At 42.2% G+C, this 23691-nt stretch overlaps 1 protein-coding gene across 15 annotated transcripts in view; it reads left to right on the forward strand.

Moving 5' to 3' along the window:
* The window catches only part of PIWIL1 (piwi like RNA-mediated gene silencing 1), a 35101-nt gene extending 18150 nt beyond the window's left edge, over positions 1-16951 (forward strand). For 5 of the 15 annotated variants that reach the window (XM_055096381.1, XM_055096380.1, XM_034934846.3 and 2 more), the window contains exons 13-21: positions 933-1120; positions 1497-1569; positions 5197-5397; positions 5515-5618; positions 6785-6855; positions 7010-7163; positions 11152-11277; positions 15194-15341; positions 15500-16951. In XM_055096381.1, the coding sequence (XP_054952356.1) occupies positions 933-1120; positions 1497-1569; positions 5197-5397; positions 5515-5618; positions 6785-6855; positions 7010-7163; positions 11152-11277; positions 15194-15341; positions 15500-15616 (1182 nt within the window). In that variant the 3' untranslated portion in view covers positions 15617-16951. Of the gene's footprint in view, positions 1-932; positions 1121-1496; positions 1570-5196; positions 5398-5514; positions 5619-6784; positions 6856-7009; positions 7164-7865; positions 8591-11151; positions 11278-15193; positions 15342-15499 lie in introns of those variants that run through there. The other 10 variants (XM_055096383.1, XM_055096385.1, XM_055096382.1 and 7 more) reach the window with 4 other exon arrangements.
* Positions 16952-23691: the final 6740 nt, after the last annotated feature.

Genomic DNA, 23691 nt, shown 5'->3' on the forward strand with positions numbered 1-23691 from the left:
TGTAGCTGGGTCCTCAAAAATCATCTGTAAGACTTAGCTAAAAAGTGGTTCGATTTTTTTTTTTTCAATAACTTGAGCTAAAGTGTAGAATCCTAACTATCTGCTTGGGTTGATATTTTGACTGCCACTAAAATGATGGAAAATCCCTGATTTGATTGGCCTGGATCATTTGTTTATAGAGATAATATATTAATTATTATGATACCTTTTATGTTTCATTTTCAGAAAAGGAAAAGTATTCTAAAAATATTTTTAGTGTAATTAAAGCACTGTAAAGTGCCAACATTTTTAATTTTTTTTTTTTTTTTTTTTTTTTAGAAAATGTCCTTCCTGCCTTTGAAATGTCCTGTGAACAGTGATCTCACAATGTAATTTAATATTCTGGTTGCATTGTTTACGCTATCCCCTGCGTGAGGCCAGGCAGGGAGGTGGCCAGGACACGCAGAAGACACCGGGCTGCTCCCTGTGATGACCAGCACTCGGGTGCTGTGCCTCGCGTTTATTTCACTTTCTGTCTTGCTGTCAGATGTTTTTGTAGCTTGCTTGTGGCATATAACACCTCAGTCAAGTTGTTTTACTCTCAAAGCCTTATTTTTTAATATTTTCATTATGAAGAAAAGAGTAGCTATACTTGTAAGTTTTTTAAAAGATTAAGGAGAATGCAACTAAAGCACTTAGGGAAGTACCTGGTCCAAGTAAGCATTTGTGTGGCAGCTGTCAGTATGAGTGTATTTTAAGTAAAATTGCCATCATCCTTTGGATATATTTTAGAGTCTACCCCTATTGAGGACATTTTCTCTGTCCCTTTAATTCAAGCATAAAAGTAGTACACTAAGTTTCAAAATATGCCATGGTAGAATTATTGAAGACTTTTTGGCTTGATCACTGAGAACTTACAATGGAATTTACAGTGTGTCTGAACTCTCTTCTAGTTTGATTACAATCCACAATTTGCAGATTGGTCCAGAGAAACAAGAGGTGCACCATTAATTAGTGTTAAGCCACTAGATAACTGGCTGTTGATCTATACGCGAAGAAATTATGAAGCAGCCAATTCATTGATACAAAATCTATTTAAAGTTACACCAGCCATGGGCATCCAAATGAAAAAAGCAATAATGTAAGTTAATCAAGTCATTTCTGCTCTGAAAATTGCTTAGCAGTCATTTGGAGGGGGTGGGAACTATTAAAAATAGAAACTACGTTATCTTAGTTGAAAGATTTGATGTGGCTCCCTGTAATGCAGATAAACAGAAACGTATTTTAATAACTAAGAATGGGTGGGAGAAACAACCAAGTAAGACAGTTTCTGAAACCTGCGTGCTTAAAATATTGCTCGTTTGTATTAGAAACAGCCCTTGGCATGAATGGCTAGTCTCAGTGTTTGATTTCATGTTTTATACAGAAACGTTTCGTGTGTTACACAGGAAGGTGTTTATGCACGGTCCATTTGTCGCTACTGTGTCTGAGTGTTGGATTGTGTACTTTCATTCTAGGATTGAAGTGGATGACAGAACTGAAGCCTACTTAAGAGTCTTACAGCAAAAGGTCACAGCAGACACCCAGATAGTAAGTAACTAATTGACATATAGGCAGTTTTCGGTGAAAGAGCTTTTTCAAAGGGGGCATGTGTACATTTTGGAACTTGGAGTTCTTTTTTCAAATGTTAATAGGTTCTCAAACTAGGCACAAAATATGTTTTGTAACCATAAAGTAGCTAAGCTAATGCTAGCTTTAGTTGTGCACCTAGGAGTTTGATTTACACACTGCAAAAGGTGAGGAAGGGGTGGAGAAAAACAAACCCATCTTCAATTTATTCAGACCCAAAGGCTTTACTTAGTCTAGAAAATTTGGAAAATACAGAAAAGCACAGAAGTAAAAATCAGCTGTTGTTCGGCACACGTAGACGTATGATTGCGTAATTACATGGAAGCTCCCCAGACAGCCTAGTGCCAGGTATGGGAAGAGTAGGGTCGCAGAGAGCAGGGAGCCCTGAGTGACACTCAGCAGCTTGTCAGCTTCCGCATGCATCCACGTCACCCCGAGGGGTCGGGATAGGGATGCAACCACTCTCCTAAGCTCTTTCCCCTTTTATCTGCAAACGTGTTGTTGTTGTGTGTGCTTGACCCACCCATCCAGGTGAGTGAGTGATGACTCGGGAGGGGAGGACTGAGTCCCGAAGAGCCTATATGCCTGTTTGCCAGAGTCTCGCTACCTAGCGTGGGTGTGTGGGAGGTGCAGAGGGTTAGGAACTGGAGACGGGGACATTAGATGATGGCAGCCACTTAATGACGGGTGGTTTTCATTGGTGATCTGAAATTGTGGGGACATGCAGCAAGTGTGTGTTGTGGTTTCATTTTTGTTGTAATCTGTAGCGCAGTTATTAAGAGGGTAAACTCTGAAATCAAACCCCTGGGTTCACATCCCGGCTCAGCCATTTGCCTGATCTTCATCAAGTGCTTCTGGCTTTATTTCCTTTTCTGAACAGATTTAGGTGGTAGTAATAATAGTAGTGAACCCTCACAGCACTTCTGAAGTTTAATGGCAGTGTCATGCCCGGCCCCTCCCTAGTAGCCCAGGACATGTTAATCACTGTTGCTGCTGCCGCCACCAATCAGCTCCTCAAACTCAGTGAGTCTGAGTTAACTCTTCATTTTCCCAATCCCATCAGTGTTTTGAATTATTCAGGGGAAAATTACCCCCCTTTTCTCAAGCTAGTTTTTTAGGCTGTCAGGTATGTCTTGACTTCACTGTTTGTCCAGCTTTCTATAAATTGTTGGTTAGAAACTGTCCGTCACTCTCGCACACTGCTCTCTAGTACAAGGCCATCTGCCTCGTTCCTGTCGCGTCCCCAGCACTGAGAATGGGGCCTTCTATATTCCAGGCACCAGCATGTTGTACGACTATGGCCTGTCGTTGTTCACCATGGTGTGCTTTAGGCGTGGTCAGGCTGCCATCCTGCTCATCCTCTCTCTCATGCACACACCCCTGCACACACTTCTGACACACTTTTCTCAAACTTGCCTTTGTGTTTTCCAGCAGAGTTTTCAACTTGAAAGCTTTCTAAGTTATATTTCTTCTCTAACACTCCTCCCACCCCTGAAATTCTATCAACATTGATATGGTTGTTTTTAGTCTGTATCTAGAGTGTAGCCTTTATAAACATGATATGCAGTGCCATAGTTTTCTTGTAAGTCCACACACCCAGCCTAATGTAGCAAAATAGAGCCAGACTCATTGTCAGGGAACTCCGGAGTTGTCCAGGTCTTAATCACATTTGGTCTAGAATCTCCTTTGCATTCAGTCTTTGTCCAAGAACTTGGAATTGTGGCCTCAAGGCTTCCTGGTCCATAGTGGAAGAGAGTAGGGCTTAGACATTTACTTTGCAGAAGTGAAAGCACAGCCGAGCCAAAGACCATGACCCCTGAAGAGCTTTCTTTGCACTCTACACCCCCATGCCCTGTTCCCATAACCATTCCCTGCCCTGCTTTTGCTGACATGAGCCCCTGGGTGTTGGGGAGGGTGTCTTACAAGTAGTCCTTTTATTCAGGTTCTCTCAACTTGTCCAGTTTGAATATTCCATCTATTTTGTTGGGGCCCTGCCTGATAAAATCTCCAAGGCAAGTACTTCAGCTCTCCTTATTTTTAGCAGAGTTGGTTGGTTATTGTTAGAAAACTGACATACAAAGTTCATAGTAGCCTGGGACTGTAGTGGGTGACACATAGAAGTTCAGTCAATTCCTATTGCTTTTTATACCTGTAGCATAAAATTGCCAGAGACCTGCTGAGGGAACATGGAACTTGCAAAAGATAGAATGACAATATGAGATTAAGATGTAAGTGGTAAGGAAAATTATGATAGGTTCTACTATTATGTGATTATGATTGTAAAGTAGGAAGGGAAAAATGACATGCATGTGAACAATAATTAGTTCAGTGATTTCACTGATTATTAGGCATTTATATCCTCGGCTATTTTAAAAACAAGTTGAAAGTACGTATCTAGTTCACAGGAAACATTCTGAAGACAGCAGCACATTGTGGGGTATCGAGTGCTAGGATGAGTTTCTTCTGCCCCGTTGAGTTTTCGTACAGCCACATCGCAATGAGTTGGCAAAGACAGATTTAGTGATAAACAATACATCTGTGTTGCCGTAAGCCTAAGAAATGAATTGGCTTCCTCTAATGTGTTCATTATTTTAGCCCTTCATGTCACACTTTAGATCCCACAGGCAGATAGCTATTATGTTATCTGGGTAATGGAAACACCCAAGGTGGGAAAATTATTTTGCCGGGCACTATAAAAAGGGAAGAGAAGAATCTGGGAATATAAATTGGAGAACATGGCAATGAGTTAAAAGCTGGATTCAGGCCAGGCGCGGTGGCTCACACCTGTAATCCCAGCACTTTGGGAGGCCGAGGCAGGCGGATCACAAGTCAGGAGATTGAGAACATCTTGGCCGACACGATGAAACCCCATCTCTACTAAAAATACAAAAATTAGCCAGGCATGGTGGTGCGAACCTGTAGTCCCAGCTACTCTGGGGGCTGAGGCAGGAGAATCAGTTGAACCTGGGAGGCGGAGGTTGCAGTGAGCCGAGATCGCGCCACTGCATTCCAGCCTGGGCAACAAGAGCAAAACTCCATCTCAAAAACAAAACAAACCAAACTCCAGAAAGTTAAACTTGGATGCCCCGAATTGGGGCAGGGGCACGTTGAGATCAGGCGCTCTGTTTTGTCCCCAGAATTGTCCATGGACCGCCTGTGGAAGTTCATAATTTGATCAGATTCTCAATCCAGAGCTTTAGAGCTTACCAGTTACGATTGTAGGTGAATCATGAGTAAATGAAGACTGTGGGAAATCTTTAATCTGTCTACCTGTCACTTGTCACTAAATTTTTCTGTGCTGGTTACATAGAGCATATTTAAGTTCTCAAGTTTAAACAGTATTCAGTTTTGACTCATAGTTTGCTTAACATGATTTATTTCCTTCACGTGCAATTATCATTTAGTTGAACATGATGAGCAGTATTTGTTAATGTCCTACTGATTAGCTGTGTGGCTGAAATGAATAGTAAAATAAATGATCATGTTCTTGACATTGATACTTCACAGGTGAGTTTAGTTTCCTGTCCTCTCCCTTGCTCTTAATCATCTGTCTCCTAATTCTTTGTAACAAGGGCACTTTGTTTTCAGGTTGTCTGTCTGTTGTCAAGTAATCGGAAGGACAAATATGATGCTATTAAAAAATACCTGTGTACAGATTGCCCTACCCCAAGTCAGTGTGTGGTGGCCCGAACCTTAGGCAAACAGCAAACTGTCATGGCCATTGCTACAAAGATTGCCCTACAGATGAACTGCAAGATGGGAGGAGAGCTCTGGAGGGTGGACATCCCCGTGAGTTTGATTTAATTGGTAGATGCTGTTTTAAAATTGGTATTTAAGAACGTGGATTTACTTTTTAAATGTTGCTGGTACTCCATTGTATCTAAAATTACCATATTTGTATCGAAGCTGAAGCTCGTGATGATCGTTGGCATCGATTGTTACCATGACACGACAGCTGGGCGGAGGTCAATCGCAGGATTTGTTGCCAGCATCAATGAAGGGATGACCCGGTGAGTGAGATTGGGCTACTGTGGGTGGCAGTGAGGACATAAAGCAGGCTTCTGGGGGCTCAGGAGTACTGTTCATTCTTCGTTGTTATCCTTCCAGTTTCTCAATCATATACAGCATCGAATTTAGGAAAGGAAAATAATGACCTACCCTAGCTCTTGAATGACTTTCATCCTGTATTCGTCAAACTGCATTTCAGATTTTTTTTAATCATATGTATTGGCGAGTACATCTTGTTAAATGTGACTCTCTCTAAAAATGTATTTGTTTAATAATATTTACTGGCCACTGAAATGTAGTTTCACATTTTGATGGAGAAAAACCACTTCAGTTTACCCAGTCACTTGTATTTCAACATAATAGCATTATTTTTCAGTGCTTTTCTTGGAACTAAGGGAATTGCCAAGAATAGTAATATATGAAAACTGAAGGCATGTTAGTTGTTGACATTAGTAATGGATATGTTTCAAGGTCTTATCATTTTTAACTTGTAGTTTCAGGGGTGCATGTGCAGGTTTGTTACATAGGTAAACTCGTGTCATGGGGTTTGTGGTTCAGATTATTTCATCACTCAGGTACTAAGCCTAGTACCCAGTAGTTATTTTTTCTGCTCTTCTCCCTCCTCCCACCTTCCACCCTCAAGTAGGCCCTGGTGTCTGTTGTTGTCCTCTTTGCGTCCATGAGTTCTCATCATTTAGCTGCTGCTTATAAGTGAAAACAGGTGGTATTTGGTTTTCTGTTCCTGCATTAGTTTGCTAGAGGTAATGGATGGAGCTGAAGGTCTTTTATCTTTTAGAAGAGTGAAACTTACAATGAATAGTTTCTCAAGAGCACAGCCATGAGTGTGCTTCTGTGCGTATTTAGGTGTAATAAACCTGGACAGCGCCTCTAGGTATTATAGCTCAATTCTGTTTTCTCCCCAGCATCTGGAATCATGGTACTGATTTGTAATGAAAACAGACACAGTTTGTGATGCTGATACGGGATCTCTTGTATCCTGCTCCTTCTGTGTAAGGTTTTATAAAGTATTTGGAGATGTTAACAGATGTCTTTAAGGCAGTTACAAAGATGACAGATTGCTAAGAGTGAAATAAATATAGAATAATTCAGAAAGGAAAAATTGATAGACAATTGCATTCTTATTCTAGCTGTGTTTTTCTCTGAATAGCTGGTTCTCACGCTGCATATTTCAGGATAGAGGACAGGAGCTGGTAGATGGGCTCAAAGTCTGCCTGCAAGGTTAGTCGCCTGTGGGGTTGCCGTTCTGCTCTCTAAACTGGGGTCTTCCAGAAATTACCCTGAACTGTGTTATTGATGGGCCCAGACTTTGGGAAGAACAGACGAGTTGTGCCATAGGCATGAATTGACGTAAAACTTCTCTGGCCTGTTTCAGCGGCTCTGAGGGCTTGGAATAGCTGCAATGAGTACATGCCCAGCCGGATCATCGTGTACCGCGATGGCGTAGGAGACGGCCAGCTCAAAACACTGGTGAACTACGAAGTGCCACAGTTTTTGGATTGTCTAAAATCCATTGGTAGAGGTTACAAGTAAGCATGCAAATTGTAAAGCATTTTCTTTTTATAAAACTGCACCTTTGTATCTTTGAAATTAGCCTCACAAGATGAAAGGATGAGGGAGAATCTAACTTGATAGGGACAGTAGGGCCTTTGAGGTGATGGGAAGGGCAGAGGGAAGTTTCTATTGGAAATTTTTCACAAGAAGGCTGTGTCGAGGGGTAGTATAGAGGGTCATTCCTTCACAGAATGGGACAGTAAGACACCATTACCAATCATCGATCAGCTTTCTTTCTTACCTAAGGCCTTGGAGTGCAAGTATCTGATAATTCTGTACATCCAAAGGCATCCACAGGATTCATTATTGAATTAAGTGTTCCTGACAGTCTTAGCTTACTGAATACTTGTTTCATTTCCTTGTGGACTTGACTAGTGTTTGATCAGTAAGGTGATTGGCGAGCATCTAGTCTCATGGGGCAGGGGTAGTTCTACTTTCTCCCTTTTTTTTTTTTTTTTTGAGATGGAGTCTCGCTCTGTTGCCTAGGCTGGAGTGCAGTGGCACAATCTCAGCTCACTGCAACCTCCGCCTCCCAGGTTCAAGTGATTCTCCTGCCCCAGCCTCCTGAGTAGCTGGAATTACAGGCATGCACCACCACACCCGGCTAATTTATGTATTTTTAGTAGAGACGGGGTTTCACCACGTTTGCCAAGCTGGTCTCAAACTCCCATCCTCAGGTGATCCACCCATCTTGGCCTCCTAAAGTGCTGGGATGACGGGCGTGAGCCACAACTCCCAGCCTCTACTTTGTCCTTTTAAGCGATGTGGACAGCCGAGGATGGTATCCAGATGCTGCGCTTGTTTTCCTTTGAAACCCATATTGGTTTTTGTCTTCCTCTGCTCTCCTACAGACATTTCCGTCAGTGCCGTTATGAGTCAATAAAATGTGTACCATTGCAAGAGAGCCATTCTAATCAGTTACGTTAACTAGTCCTCTTTCTCTTTATCAGATCTGTGAGTGATTTGAAATCAGGGACTGTTGTATTAAGGGCTAAGTGCATAATACATTACAGATTTAAAGATTGAACTTTTCAGGATATTTGGAAGATCTTGGATCCTGTTTCGTGTGCTTGCACATACATATTACACACCCATTATTCTTGTATTTTAGCATTTTGTATCATTATAGAAAGGAGAGATTCTGAAAGCCACTGGCCACATCTGGGGCTTGATTTTATCTGGTGCATAGGAAAAGGACAAGCATCAAGAGGTCATTCCTTATTTCTACTAACGGGCTTCTGAGTCATCTTTGGCCAATGCTAAAAGGCCCCACACAATAAGTGTTTATCCCAGACGTTTCTTAAAATGAGATGTGATGCTGTGAAGGTCTCAGAGAAAGTCAGGAGTGTTTTTATCTTTTTTGAAATAGCTGTGTTTCAGATTAAAAGGCCACGCATTTTTTAATATTTTGGAAATGAAAGTTAATGTTCTTTCCTATTCCCTTAAGACTCTTAATGCTTGTATTTTGTCAAATAATGATACTTTGTTTTCAGGCTTTAGAAGCCTTATTGTATGCTGTTCTCTGACTTGGCCTTTCTGTCTGTGTGGGGAGGTGTGGTGTGGTGTGTGCAGCAGGCGGTAAAGGAGGCTCTGACTTGGACTGCTTCTTTCCTACTCTTTTTTTCCTGCGATTTACTACTTGAGCACACAGTGTTTTCTAGTCTTTATTGTCATTTCCTCATACCTGAAGTGAAGGAAATTGTCAAGAAATGATGAATAGAGGTCATAGTGCAAGTTCGTCACATTCCCTTGAGCTGAATTGTAGGGCTACTAGGAGTACACACTCCTGGCCTTGCTGGGTCATCTCTGTTTCTTAGGGTCCTTTGGGTTTGATTCCCAGAAGGACTGGCAGAAATGGCTCTTGAAAAGGAGGTTGCCACCCTAGTGAATGAGTACCTGTGCACAGTCATCCTGAGTGTGCAGAGTGGAGCCTGGTGCAGCCGGTGGGTGCGCCTACCCAGCTCCATCAGCGAGTGGGAACACAGCGTTGCAGGGAAGGAGAACCTAAGTCGACTGCTTGGGCTGACACTTAGTGCACTGTTGCGTGAAGTAGACTGCACACTGTGAACTGTGGCAGTAGGGATCAGTGGTAAAAAGCAATATGTCTTAAAATCAGAGTTTGGTTAATCCCAGCTTTAGCTTCGTTTGTAGAAGAAGGGAACAGTTAACTGAGGCATTGCAAGGCGTAAATGAAAATATAGGTAATGGACTTCACACAGTATCCAGTAAGTATTCAATACATGGTAGATAGTTCTGGGAAAAACCTTCAAGTTGTACGTAAAGGTAAAATATCTGAAAATTATTCTTCACTTTTAGAAAATGCAAAGTTTGGACTTCAATGTTTGTCTAATAGTTATCATTAGAACCACAATGTTTGCTTTCAAATTGAAATGTTGCTTTTAAGCTTTTATAGCAACGTATCACAGGGCAGCTGATTTAGAGTGTTTGATGCAAGAACAAATCAGAAAGTCATGCCAGCATATTTGTGACCTGTTTTTGTTACTATATTTGCTAAATTGTTTCTCGTGATGTTATAGGATTAACTTTATCCACCTTATGTCCTTCCGTTCCCAAGACTGATACTTGTTTTAGATGCTGTCATGAAGTCCTAGATAGTCATCACTTTCTAACAAGGCCCTATGCTGAACTTAATCTCTGTAAGTGGCAGAGGCATTTGAAACAGAGGGCTGCACACGTTTTCAACACGTTCGTTGTGGCTTTGTTATATTCAGAGCTATTAGCACGGGCAGTCGCTGGACAGCAGTAGTCTACGTAGGCAGATAGGGACATTTCTGAAGATGTCCTCTGCTTACTCAAGTACTCTCACTGAGTTTCTTGCCCTATTCAATTTTCAGTGAAAAACATCAGCAACATTGCCGAGTCAGACATTACTAGGTCCATACTGTATAAAACCCTCTGCTTCCCAGCGTTGGAAATCAAGTGTATCTGTCCTCTTAAGGAACTAATGTTGTAGTTGGAGATGGAGGTGCTAATAATCATGTTTATCTAGTGCTTACTACCTGGCAGTGCTGTTCTAATTGCTACCTGTTCTAATTCATGGATTAACTACGTGGATTGTGTGTGTACAAGTGTGGCTGCTTCAGAAGGATTTGAAGTGAGCCTGGAGGAGGGGGTGGAAAAGGATGTGAAAGGTACTCAAGCAGACCACGCAGTGCAAGTGCAGGGCTGCTCTCCGCAGGGTCAGAGGGAGGGCAGAAGGGCCAGGGATCTGCCGGGACGGACAGCTGATAGTGCACGGCTGTGTCCAGGCCAAGAAGCCTGATGAACCTGGACACAGGAGAGCCGCCTGAAGAATCCAGGTGGGGATGGGTGGCTAAAAAGGGCAGCCTCTAGTATGGGCGCATCTGACGTGTGGTAGGCCAAGGAGTGTGGGGCTGTCCTAGGGTCTGCACAAAACGTCATTTGAGACTCCAGTGAAACACTAGTATGAAAATGAAGTTACTCCTCCTGAAAAAGGTATATAAATATGTAGTATGTATGTATGAGTGTGTGTCTGTGTGTATCCCCTGATATATTGTGAAACAGTAATTTTGAAAAGCACTACTTAAATCCACTTACCTGTCAAAGATTTTAGAGTTAATATTATATTTTCTACACAGTAGAAAATGCCCACTGAAGACGGTTATAAATTGTGAATTTTGAAGACATGCTGGATTTAACATTTTGGTGTGATTGGTATGTAATGTGTTTGGTCTATGGATAAACCATCTACATGACCGTGTGTCACAGGACATATGTGCCATTTGGTTTCCCTCTCACCGTTTATCCGTGGTCTTTACTCCTGTCAAGAGTAAGATCCTGATCCTTCTCCACAACCTGGACAGATGATACGCCCCAGGAGGGATGTGTTCCTTTTTAAATGGAGCATCTGAACACCTGAATGAATGAGTGCCCTGAAAATATGACTGGCTAAATGCAGTTACATTCATCATCATTTTTAAGCCCTAGACTAACGGTAATTGTGGTGAAGAAAAGAGTGAACACCAGATTTTTTGCTCAGTCTGGAGGAAGACTTCAGAATCCACTTCCTGGAACAGTTATTGATGTAGAGGTTACCAGACCAGAATGGTAAGTTCCATGTGATGAGCTGAAGGCTGTTTTCTCCTTGGTGGTGGTTTCTTTAGCATGGCCCCTATGCTTTACCAATTTTAATACATTTTACTTTTGTTCTTATATTTTTTATAAACATTAATTTTTTCAACTAATTTGGTCAAACATAATTAATAAAGCCCATGGTTTCCTGGTGTCTGAACAGAGGTTTCCAAGTACAGTTTTTCATTGGGGGAAAGAGGATTATTTTCTGTGGTATTAACTACACATAGGGAGATTAAGCATTGCTTCTGTAGATTGCTTTTATATTTTTTACGTACATAACCTATCCACAGATTGTTTTCTAGTAAAAAGTGTTTAGATTTGTAATACACTTAGTTGTCTAAAGGTCAAGAAGTTTTATCTGAGACAGAGGTGCTTATGAGAAAAGTGGCTTCTGAGCCGAGCTGCACTCACCGACCGCAAGAAAAGCAGAATGCCAGCCGGAGCTTACAGCGGGCACCGGCAGGCACAGGGAAATGGCCTTAGTAGCACGGGAGGATTCCGTGAGAAAGTCAGGAAACTTGGCTCCTTTTTTGGGACAGAGTCACTGTGTTCCCCAGGCTGGAGTGCAGTAGCACAATCTCGGCTCACTGTAACCTCTGCCTCCTGCGTTCAAGGAATTCTCATGCCGTAGCCTCCTGAATAGCCGGAATTACAGGCATGCACCACCATGCCGAGCTAATTTTTGTGTTTTTAGTAGAGACAAGGTTTCACCACGATGGCCAGGCTGGTCTTAAACTCCTGGCCTCAAGTGATCCGCTCGCGTCAGCCTCCTAAAGTGCTGGGATTACAGGCATGAGCCACCACGCCCAGCCGAAACTTGTTCCATTTTTAGTGAGTTCCTCAAAAACCCTTTTGTGTGAGGTGTTGTTAATGCAGTGAGCATGTTCGTGATGGCAACCCATCAGTCATTCTAAGTTGACACTCTACTCAGGACAGCGAATCGTTGGGAGGACTTCTGTTTTTCTATGTAGGTGCTTTGGAACCTTTGTGAAGAAGGCGACTTTAAGAGATAAAGTCTCGGCCTGTGTGCAAAGTTGACATGTGGAACACTTCTCCTGTGTGAATCTTGGGTAAATGAGGCAATACTATAGTGACTTTAGGTGGAAAATGATAATAGCATACAGAGTTTAGTCTTATCTAGTCTGCTCTGTTATCTGACAGTGGAGAGAAATTTTTATTTCGAAATACATTATCTTGGATTTCTGTCTTTTTCTCAGACAGATGTTATGGCATTGGCTTAGGTTAGGTTATGGCATTGGCTTAGGTTACAAGGTTCTAATAGGTTAGAAGGATTCTAACCTATTGGGGAAAAATTGGCTAGAAAGACAAAAGAAGGCTAAGATGTTAACATAGCAAATTCATTTCTGCAGGATTCTCTTTCACCATATTCAAAACGACCCCCGATGCTTTCCAACATTGCTGCTACTCCTAACGCCAAAGCCCAGATGTGACATTGGCCTGAAGACAGTAACTTAAACAAATTGGGTAAAATCCCAGTTGAATTACGAAGTATAAAAAACGTCATGAGTTTTCACTAGATATTATTAAAATGTAGCAACTGCTGATGCTATTCGGACACCTGGAGAAGCCCACTCTTTTTTTTTTTTTAGTTTCATTTTAAGTTCCGAGACACACGTGCGGGACGTGCAGGTTTGTTACATCGTGCCATGGTGGTTTACTGCACTTATCAACCCATCACCTAGGTATTAAGCCCCACATGCATTAGCTCATGCATTAGCTATTTATCCTGATGCTCTTCCTCCCCCTTACCCCACAACAGGCCCCAGTGTGTGTGTCATTCCCCTCCATGTTCATGTGTTCTCATTGTTCAACTTCTGCTTATAAGTGAGAACATGCGGTGTTAAGTTTTCTGTTCCTGCGTTAGTTTGCTGAGGATAACGGCTTCCAGCTTCATCCATGTCCCTGCAAAGAGCATGATCTTGTTCCTTTATATGGCTGCATAGTATTCCATGGTGTATATATACCACATTTTCTTTATCTGGTCTCTCATCAATGGACATTTGAGTTGATTCCATGTCTTTGCTATTGTGAATAGTGCTGCATGAACATACATGTGCATGTATCTTTATAGCAGAATTATTTATATTTATTTGGGTACATACCCAGTAATGGGATTGCTGGGTCAAATGGTATTTCGGGTTCTAGATCTTTGAGGAATCACCACACTGTCTTCCACAATGGTTGAACTAATTTACATTCCCACCAACAGTGTAAAAGTGTTCCTATTTCTCCTCAGCCTTGCCATCTGTTGTTTCTTGACTTTTTAATAATAGCTATTCTGACTGGTGTGAGATGGTATTTCATTGTGGTTTTGATTTGCATTTCTCTAATGATCAGTGATGTTGAGCTTTTTCATGTATGTTTCTTGGACACATAAATTTCTTCTTTTGAGAAGTGTCTGTTCTTGCCCTTTGCCCACTTTTTAATGTTTTTTTTTTCTTGTAAATTTGCTTAAGTTCCTTGTAGATTCTGGATATTAGACTTTTGTAAGATGGGTAGATTGCAAAAATTTTCTCCCATTCTGCAGGTTGTCTGTTCACTCTGATGATAGTTTCTCTTGCTGTGCAGAAATTCTTTAGTTTAATTAGATCCCATTTGTCAATTTTTGCTTTTGTTGCAACTGAGAAGCCCGCTCTTAATGAGCACCAAAGTCATCTGTAATCACCAGCACTGCAAATGGTTTGTGCCTAAGCTGGGAAGCCAGGCTTGGATTCCAGCCCTGGCATGATTTCGCTGTTCTTTCTGAACAAGTCATTTAACATTTCTTAACTCCTCATTCTTTGAAAAGGTAGCTGTACCATCTGTTGTAGATCAGTTCTGCTTTCCTAATTTTACTAGTTTTGATGGGCATAATAAATCGCAGGGTTAATTTCCTTAAATCTTTATTGGGTCAAATTACAATATCTCTGGATTGATATTTTATTGGTACCAAGAAAATGAAAAAAAAAAAAACTAATGCGTATTCCTTCATATTTGTACTACAGGCGGCTCTCTTTATCTGTAGGTCCTGCAACCATAGATTCAACCAACCTCGGATCAAAAATACTTGGAAAAAAGTCTGTACTAAGCATGTGCAGACTTTTTCTTGTCATTATTCCTTAAACAATACAGTAAAACAACTATTTACATAGCATTTGCATTGTATTAGGTATTATAATCTAAAGATGATACTTTCAAGTATATGGGAGGTTATAGAAAGACAACATCATTTTATATTAGGGACCTGGGCATCCGAGGATTTTGGTATCCTCAGGAGGTCCTGGAACCAATTCCCGATGGATGGCTATACCTGGTGTTTGTTCTTCCATTTGGTCCCATACTAGTTTATATTCTTTCATGTTCCCTTCCACTTAAAGATTTGCACTAAATTCCTGGGGATTAAAGTGAATTCTATTTTTGTTAAATAACAATGGGAACAGCAAGAGGGGAAAAGGTTCTGTGGTAAAAGCATGTTTGGGGAGTAACAGTCCCTGAAGCTCGACCCACTCGCTGCCCCCACAGGTCGTGCTTCCAGAGTCTGAAGGCTCAGTCACATGGTTCGGGGGTCGGGGTGGAAAACAGGAACTAGCCAAGTATGCCATAGTTTTTAGCGCCGTAACAAATGCTTGGTTCTGCTGGGAGGCATCATGACAGATATTTAAAATCAAAATCATAATCTTTATGATAAACATCTTTCACACATAAGCAGTCCCAAATGGTTCATGAATAACAGGCTCCTGGACTTCAAGGAAGCACGTTACAGCGTGAGAAGAGATGAGGTTACTGTAGTCACTTACAGTGAAGAGTGGTACAGAGCTTTTCACTGTAAGAAACTGGAATCACCCTAATTTTAGTTTTCAGCACATCCGTGTGTTTTCTGTAATTCCAGGTATGACTTTTTTATCGTGAGCCAGGCTGTGAGAAGTGGTAGTGTTTCTCCCACACATTACAATGTCATCTATGACAACAGCGGCCTGAAGCCAGACCACATACAGCGCTTGACCTACAAGCTGTGCCACATCTATTACAACTGGCCAGTAAGTGCTTCTACTTGTTGATGTTTAGCAAATAAAGGACATTCACTTTTCAAAATGAAGTAGCTGTGGTTTAAAAGGCTTTTAGGGTTAATACTGAGATTTGCAATTGAAAGAGGCTAAGTCTAGAGTAATAGAACCTTTTTTTCCTTCCACTAAAGGGTGTCATTCGTGTTCCTGCTCCTTGCCAGTACGCCCACAAGCTGGCTTTTCTTGTTGGCCAGAGTATTCACAGAGAGCCAAATCTGTCACTGTCAAACCGCCTTTACTACCTCTAACCTGCAGAAGAAGATGCAGCCGCTTTTCTTTTTGAAATGACTTTGGGATTTTTTTAAGCTTTTATTTACTTTTTTTTTAACTGTTATCTTTCTGGATGAAACTTGGGAAGGGGATTAGGAGATCTGGCATTTTATTTCTAGCATTGCTATTCACCGGCTTCCTTATTTTATACGTAAAAATTAAGATTTTATATTTTATCTTCTTGTTTCTCATAGCTATTTTGTGAGCATTTTTTTGTTTATTTTGAAGAAATGTGAATAAGATACTTGGTAGTATAAAACAGACTCTCTGAGAGTATTTGAAATGTGTTTGGAGATTTACTTAAACGTACTTTCAGGAGTGAGCAAGTCCTACTTATAAACCTATATTAACTTTATTTTTGAGATACCTGTTTTGAATTTAAAGGAGATAAGAGGCGTAAAGTAGGATGCTCACTACAACCATAGGTGGGGTTTCAGCTCATATCTTAAAGATAAAAGGTACTATTATATAACCTATACACAAGATACAGGAGAAAATATGCTTGATTTTTATTTGGCAGGGGGGCTAGGTTGTATGGGAGTAAAAAAAACATTGAAAAATTTTAAATTGTCCAAAGAAACATTTTAAGACTCTTTAACAAAAAAGGCCATGAGTAAATCTCTATATTAACATTACTATTTATTTTGTTTTGGAACTGGGACATGATTCTATTTGTTATAAAATAAAATTGATGTGATTGTCACCTTATTTGAATAACTGTAATTCTTGTTTTACTGAAAGTATGTGCGTTTTCTTTTCATTTAATTTTTAAAAGTGCATACAATTCCATTCATAAAAGCTAAATTAGCCTGACCAACATGGTGAAACCCCATCTCTACTAAAAATACAAAATTAGCCAGGTGTGGTGCCAGGAGGCTGAGGCAGGACAGTCACTTGAACCTGAGAGGTGGAGGTTGCAGTGAGCCGAGATCACGCCACTGCACTCCAGCCTGGGCAACAGAGTGAGACTCCGTCTCAAAAAAAAAAAAAAAAAAAAAAAAAAAAAAAAAAGCTCAATTAGTGTCTCTTATGAACTCTAATGTCAGAGTAAAATTTTTTAAGGAAATGCTGCCACCTCCGATATTTGTAGTATAAGAACGGGTATCCACAGCTTATAAGGAAGCACAGACTAAGAAGTCTGTGGTGTTGTGAAGTTGGTAATTGTAGTTTTTTATATCTACATATTTATAGGAATTCTCAGGAACGTTTGCAAAGAGAAGGCTTAAAATTAATGAATTATTGTAAATCCCGGGAACACCTTTAAACATTGCTTACAAATGTGATGAGTGTAAGCTTTAATGACAATACACAAGTCCCTGGAACTGTAATTTAAACTAACGCAGATCACTCAAGTCATTTGTCTTACCTTTGTGGCACACGGTCTCATTCTGGATTTAGCCTCATTAACATATTATGAATGAAAACCATTTTATTTTCCTTTTAGTTCTTAAAGCTAATAACTGTTGTTAACATTGTTCTGGGCAAGTAGCCCAGGTTCCTTAACCTGTTCGATTTCTAAGCATGAGAAGACAAGAAACACAGAACAGTGTGACCTTCAAAAGGAGGCCAGAGACAAACATTTCAATGGTAGAAGTTGCTTAAGGTTGTCCTAGCATTAAGGAATATAAGGAAGTCTAATCATACGACTGGAAAATATTAATTTATTTATGGATTTTGGTGGCTAGTCAGTTAAGTCATGAAAAGCTCATTCTTAGCAGGTCTCAGCTCTGCCTCAAAGTGAAAGTTGAATTTAATGTCTTTAGAACCGTGAAAAATTGGTAAATGTGATAATTGTGGAAAAGTTGCAGGTGTCCAGAGACCCCACTATATCAAGAAAGACTTAGTTGAAAGGGACAGAAAACTGGCTGAAGTTATTTTAAGCCAAAAAAGGGGTATTGCTTGGTTTTGTCATCATCCTAGGTAACACTTCCCAAATTTACTAATCTGTTAGACGCCACCTGGTTGCGTTTGTGATAACACAGACTGGGTTCCAAACCGTACCTAGGAATCGGGACTCTCAGGGGAGAGGCCAGGTGAACAGTCTGTTAAACAAGTCCCAGGTGATTTGCCAGGGACTTTTGGCAAATGCTAGTTGAAAGGGGTCTCCTTAACATCCTCTTGGTTATGCCTCTGCTGTGGTTTTCATCAGACAGACCTGTTGCATGCAGCGACAGAGGCTAGGTTGATGTCTGAGCCACACCGAGTACATGGAGCACTGTCAGGGAATTCACTGCTGCACTCACAAAGAACAAAGCAAAGGCTCCGTGAAATCCCAATTTCTCCTTTCACGTGGGATGTGCGTATCTGAGTGGGATGTCCAAAAGCTTTAGTGTTAAACATACTGACCTCAGGCTCTCCCTTCCCAAAGCTTCGTCTGACCAGTCTACCTGGTGGTTCCTGAAGGAACCCCAGGGATTTGGTGGGTGGTTCCCCAAAAGTGCATGCCTGTAGGAAGTCTGTCCACTCTTTTCTGGGTACATTTTCCTTCAAAATTCAAAAATGTGACACTCATTGAAGCAGTCTATTTAGCAATTTTACACGCATTCCCTAAGTCCTACAGGAGTTTTTCGGAGTAATCTCCTGAACCTGCTGCTTACACACAGTGACGGCTCTGGCTCTCTCCTCAGAGTCAAATAGAAAGTATTTTCAACAGCAGTTTCATTCTGATACTATGATATGAGTCTTCAGATATTTCATACATTTCTAAGTAAAAGCTTAAAGTTTGTGTAATTGGTATTGTCATTCAGATACAAGATTTCAAAAGCTAGGTTTAATTTTCTTTACCTTCATTATTACTACCCAATGATTTTAAAAATCCATTGTGTGCAATAGAGAAACTGTAAAATTTTCAAGAGTAGTCAGGAGGGAGTCCCTGCACTTGGAGTAAGATGACTCTTCTCTCTAGGCCACCATTCAAAGGAGGCTCCATGGCCTCTACACTCTGAGTTAAGCTGCCCTTCAAGCACCCTGTGCTGCCAGAACTCAAGTGGGCACCTAGAACTCTGCACTGCAGAGTCCAGCGCTCTGCCCTCGTCCATCGCAGCCTTCCCACTCCCATGCCTGGGAACCCCACGACCAGTGGCATGCCCCATCCCTGGGCTCTTCCCACAAGCCCAAAGCTCCCGGTGACCCCTCGTATTTCAGGCTCATCTCTGAGGAGCTCTTTGCAGTCTCTTTTTTGACACCATCCCCGCTCCTCAACTTTTCCTGTGTCCTCTGGAGCTCATTCTCAACAGCCTCTTAGGGGTGGTTTCTTTACATCTCCCTTTAACAAACTCGGCTTTCTCCCGGGTCACTCACGGTGCTGCTGTTGTCTCTCCTACACTTCTCGTCTGCCGAGGTCTGGAGGGTGAGGTAGGTGTCCCTCTTGCTCCTCACTGATATTTCCAGACACCCTGACCCCCGCAAAAAAGAAACCACTCGGCTTTGAATCTACTTTGATCAGATCATGTCAGCCACTCCCCCTCCCTTTGCCACTTTATGCTCCGCGAGCTCCGATTCCTCCTTGCAGATGGTAGCTCCTGGCTTGCTCACATTGTCCTGTGGTGCTTTCGTTCTAATTCTTGGCTAAAACACACCGGTGAAGTCCAGCTTTTTGCCTACTTGCCTGTTCCTTTGCAAATAAACACGGCTGGAGAAAAGCACGCAACCCTCTGTAACTGTTGTATTTCAATTCATGATCACAGGCAGGCATTTAATGCTGTCAATACATGTATGTCTAGCCATTGGCTCCACAGCTCTCTGATGTTTTTCATACCTTGTCTCCTTACACCACCACCACCACCACCTCCATCCTCATTCTCAACTGCTGTCTATTTCGCTAAAAGTCCAAGCAGAGCTTCACAAGCTCCCACCTGAACCGTGTTTGCTCTGCAGCCCGGTGTTGTGGCGGCACAGTCTGTGCACTCAGACAGAGCACACCCCACCTGCTTGGGCACAAGACATTCATTTTTGGAGAATGTTGTTTTGGAATCTCGTCTCTCCTTGTTTCCCTGCTTTAGTATTTTTCTTTTCCTATTCATTCCCAACAGCTTGCAAAACTGGTGTCATTTTTTTTATGTTAAAAAATAAAAGCCTTTTGGGCCCCATTGACCCTTAACTACTGTTCCATTTCTCTCTTTCCCTCAAAACTCCTGTGTTGTCTGGACTTCTTTCCTCCCCATCCTCTCTTGAATCCAGTGCCAGCTGTTCCATTCCTGGCCATCCTCCAGCCAGACCTGCTGCACGCCTGGCATGGTGTCCCCTCTCTCCTGGAAACATGCTCTGCCTGGCTTCCACGATGCCATGCTCTCTTGGCTCCCCACACCTGACTGTTCCTTCTCAGTCTCTTGCTGGTTCTTGTCCCTAAGGCCTAAATGTGCCTTCAGACTCTGCCAGATCCCCTTTCTTTCTGCTCTTCCTCTGCTGGTGATTTCACCCATGACTCATTTGTATGGAGATGCTTCCCAGACCACATCTCCAGGCCCAGCTTCCTCCCTGAACGCCACACTCACATCATCAGCTGTCTCCTAGACGTCTCCCTTAGGCTGTCCAACACAATGCTGCTCAGACTTCTTGGTCTCGGAACTGCCTGACACTCTTCAATTACTGAGGACACAGAGATTTTGTTTATGTGAATTATATCTGTTGATAATTACCATATTAAAAAATAAAACATCTAAAAATATGCGTGCCCATATTCCATTGTCAGAATGATACTGTCAGCACATGTCGTGTAGCCTCTGGAAAACACTGTGTATGCTTCAGGGCGCGTTAGAGTGCAAAGGAAAAGTGACCTCTCAGTATCATACAGATAATTTTGATTTCGCAGAACTCCAAAAGAGTCTGAGATTTCCAGGGGCCTCCAGACCGCATTTGACAACCTCTGGTTGAGCTGGTGTCTCAGTATGCTCAAAGTTAAACTGTGATTTCTTGCAGCCCTGTTCCAGCTCCGTAAATCAGGACTTCATCCTTCCAAATGTTCATTCAGGCCAGAAACCTGGGAGCCATCCTGGAGTCATCTCTTACATCACACCTCAGATTCCTCAGTAAAGTTTATCAGCTTCACTTTCAAAATATGAGTACCTGTCCACTAATCCTGTCAGCCTAGCCTTCCTAACCCACGTCTCTGCTCTTGCCTTTGCCCTGACTTTGGTCCATTTTCAGCAAAGTAGTCACAGTGATGAAGTCACACATCCGCTTACAGTCCCACTATGGATCCCCATCTCAGGAACACAGAGTCGTTGCCAGGTTCCCATGTTGTGTCATCCCAGCTGCTCACAGGAGACTCGGTTCTCCTCCTGCCTTAGGGCCTCTGCCTGGTTTCCTCTGCCTGCTGTTCTCGGAGCCCAAGTTCCCGTGTGTTCCTTCAGGTCTGGGCTGAAATGGCACCAGCACAGGGAAGCCCTCCGTGACCACCCCCTGTGAGCGTGCAGCCTAGACACCTACCCTTCGCCTCTCCTCCCCAGCTTCACTGGTATCATTAGCTAGTGTAGTGCCCAGCTTACCTTTTCTCTTACTCATCTCCCGCTAGACGCTGAGCCCATGAGGGCCAGGATTCTTGAGTGTTTTGTTCACTTTTGTCTTCCCAGTTTAGATGATCCCCAGTATATAGCAGGTTCTCAGATATTTATTGAACGGATAGATGAATAACTAGTGCCGCCCATAATTCAGAAAAACAGCCCCTAGTATTTCCTGGGCATGTTAAAGTTGAAGGGCTCTGCCCCAACAGTGGTCCTCGATCCTTGGGTGCACATGGCGGTCACCAGAGAGCTTTAGCAACCCCTAATGTCAGTGCGCACGCAGTTCACAGAAGAATCTCAGCTGGAGACCTGGGCGTGGATATGTTAGAAATCTCCCCTGGGATGTAAGTTACACCAGGCAGAGAGGTGGGGCCATCCAGACAGGCAAAAAAGCAACCCGGCTTTCGAGAAACCTGGATTCTAAATCTCAGCTTCCGGCTGTATCTGAACACCAGATGCTCTGCTGGCGTTGGGTGGTTTTCTTCATGGGTGCCTGGAGGGGTAGGTCCAGTCCATCCTGGCCATGTCCCCACCCATGTGGCATAAATGCAATGCCAGGGTGTGATCTGGAGGCAGGAAAGGAGCCCTTTGGTGTGGCCCTGTGGCCTCAGCTGTGGCAGGGCCTGAGCCACTTTAGCACAAGCGGGCACTTTGCCCTTGGTCTGGGGCCTGGGGGCTGCATCTGGCCTCGTGATTTGCTCGCTTTCACCTTCCATCGGAGGCCAACCCTTCCCATTTGGTCCCAGGCCCTGTGAAGTGGAGAGCGGGAGTAGTATATGTACCTTCTTTCTGGACGGTGCAAGAATCTTTAAACACTTTAATGCTATTCTCCCTGACCCAACTTACATGCCATTGCTTTTGATTTAAATCAACTGTACTGAGGTCTAGTTTATTTACATAAAGTAAATGAATACAGTGTAATGAGTTTGGACAAATGTCTATACCCCTGGATCTACTGCCACCATCAAGCTTTAGAGAATGCCTATACCCTTCCTCCCACAAAGGTTCCTTCTTGCCCCTTTGCAAGCAGTCCTCCCCACCGGGACCAGATGCAGCAGTGACCTGCCTCTGCCAGCTCTGGAATCTCACCTGCAGAACCGTGTAGCATGCACTCTTGTGTCTGGCTTCTTTTGGTCTGCCTGGTGTTTTAAAGCAGAGTCTGTGTATCTGTGTAAGTGGGTTGTTTGCTGGGTGGTATTTGACTGTGTGATGAGTTCACCATTTGTTTATTCATCATCAATCAGTGGGTGTTTTGGATGTTTCCAATCTTTGGCTACTATAGTAGACTACCATGAAAAATACTGTTGAGGATTTTGTGTGGGGATGTATGTTTTCATTTCTCTGGCGGATACATAGATGTGGAATTGCTGGATTTATATGGGAAGCATGTCTGCAACTTCATGAAAAGCTAACAAGCCGTGTTCTAAGTATTTATGCCCTTTTCCCTTTTTCTTTACAATGCGTGAGATTTCATTGCTCCACATCCTCACCAGTATTTGATGATGCCTTTTTAATTTTAGTCATCTTGTGGGTATGTAATCTTACCTTATTTTGGTTATTATTTGCATTTCCCTGGTAAGTAATGTTGCTGAGCATCTTTTTGTTTACATGTTGGCCGTTCTTACATCTTCTTTTATGAAATGTCTGTTCAAATCTCTTGCACATTTTAAAAGTATTTTATTGAGTTGTAAAAGTTGTTTATGTATTCTGGATACAAATCTTTTGTTGTAGACATGCACTGTGAATATTTCCTTCCAGTTTCTGGCTTGCTGTTTTGCTTTCTTAAGTATCATTCAAAGAGAAGATGTTTGTACAACTGGATTTGAAAGTCCAGTGATGGGGGAGAACCAGCTGGTGAGGACTTAACACTTCCTACTCTTGGATGTGCTTCATGCATGGTTGAAAATGTAATTGTCAAAAAAGGCTGCCAAAGTTCTTGACTTGTATTCTGACTTGCAGTGTTTACTAAATAATATTTGGAATGGTATTTGGAAAAAAGTACCTTCCTTAGCTGTTTAATTCGCTGTAGAGTGAGATAGACTTACTTTAATGTAAGTTTGGCAGTTGACTTCATTTGTACCTGGTACTGGTATCTATAAATAATGCCTTTTTTCTTCATTCTTTTAAAATTTATTTGGCACATAGCAGACACTCACACATTTGTCAAATAAAAGAATTGTACAAATTTTTTTCTTATTGAAATTCAAACCACATTGAATAAACCTAAGTGCTTCCTTGACAGTTCCTTCAACTCCCTCATCCCAATTCCCATCCAAGCATTGACAGTTCCTTCAACTCCCTCATCCCAAGTCCCATCCAAGCATTGACAGTTCCTTCAACTCCCTCATCCCAATTCCCATCCAAGCATTGACAGTTCCTTCAACTCCCTCATCCCAAGTCCCATCCAAGCATTGACAGTTCCTTCAACTCCCTCATCCCAAGTCCCATCCAAGCATTGACAGTTCCTTCAACTCCCTCATCCCAAGTCCCATCCAAGCATTGACAGTTCCTTCAACTCCCTCATCCCAATTCCCATCTAAGCATTGACAGTT

Source organism: Pan paniscus, chromosome 10 (genome assembly GCF_029289425.2).
Source record: "Pan paniscus chromosome 10, NHGRI_mPanPan1-v2.0_pri, whole genome shotgun sequence".
NCBI lineage: Eukaryota > Metazoa > Chordata > Mammalia > Primates > Hominidae > Pan > Pan paniscus.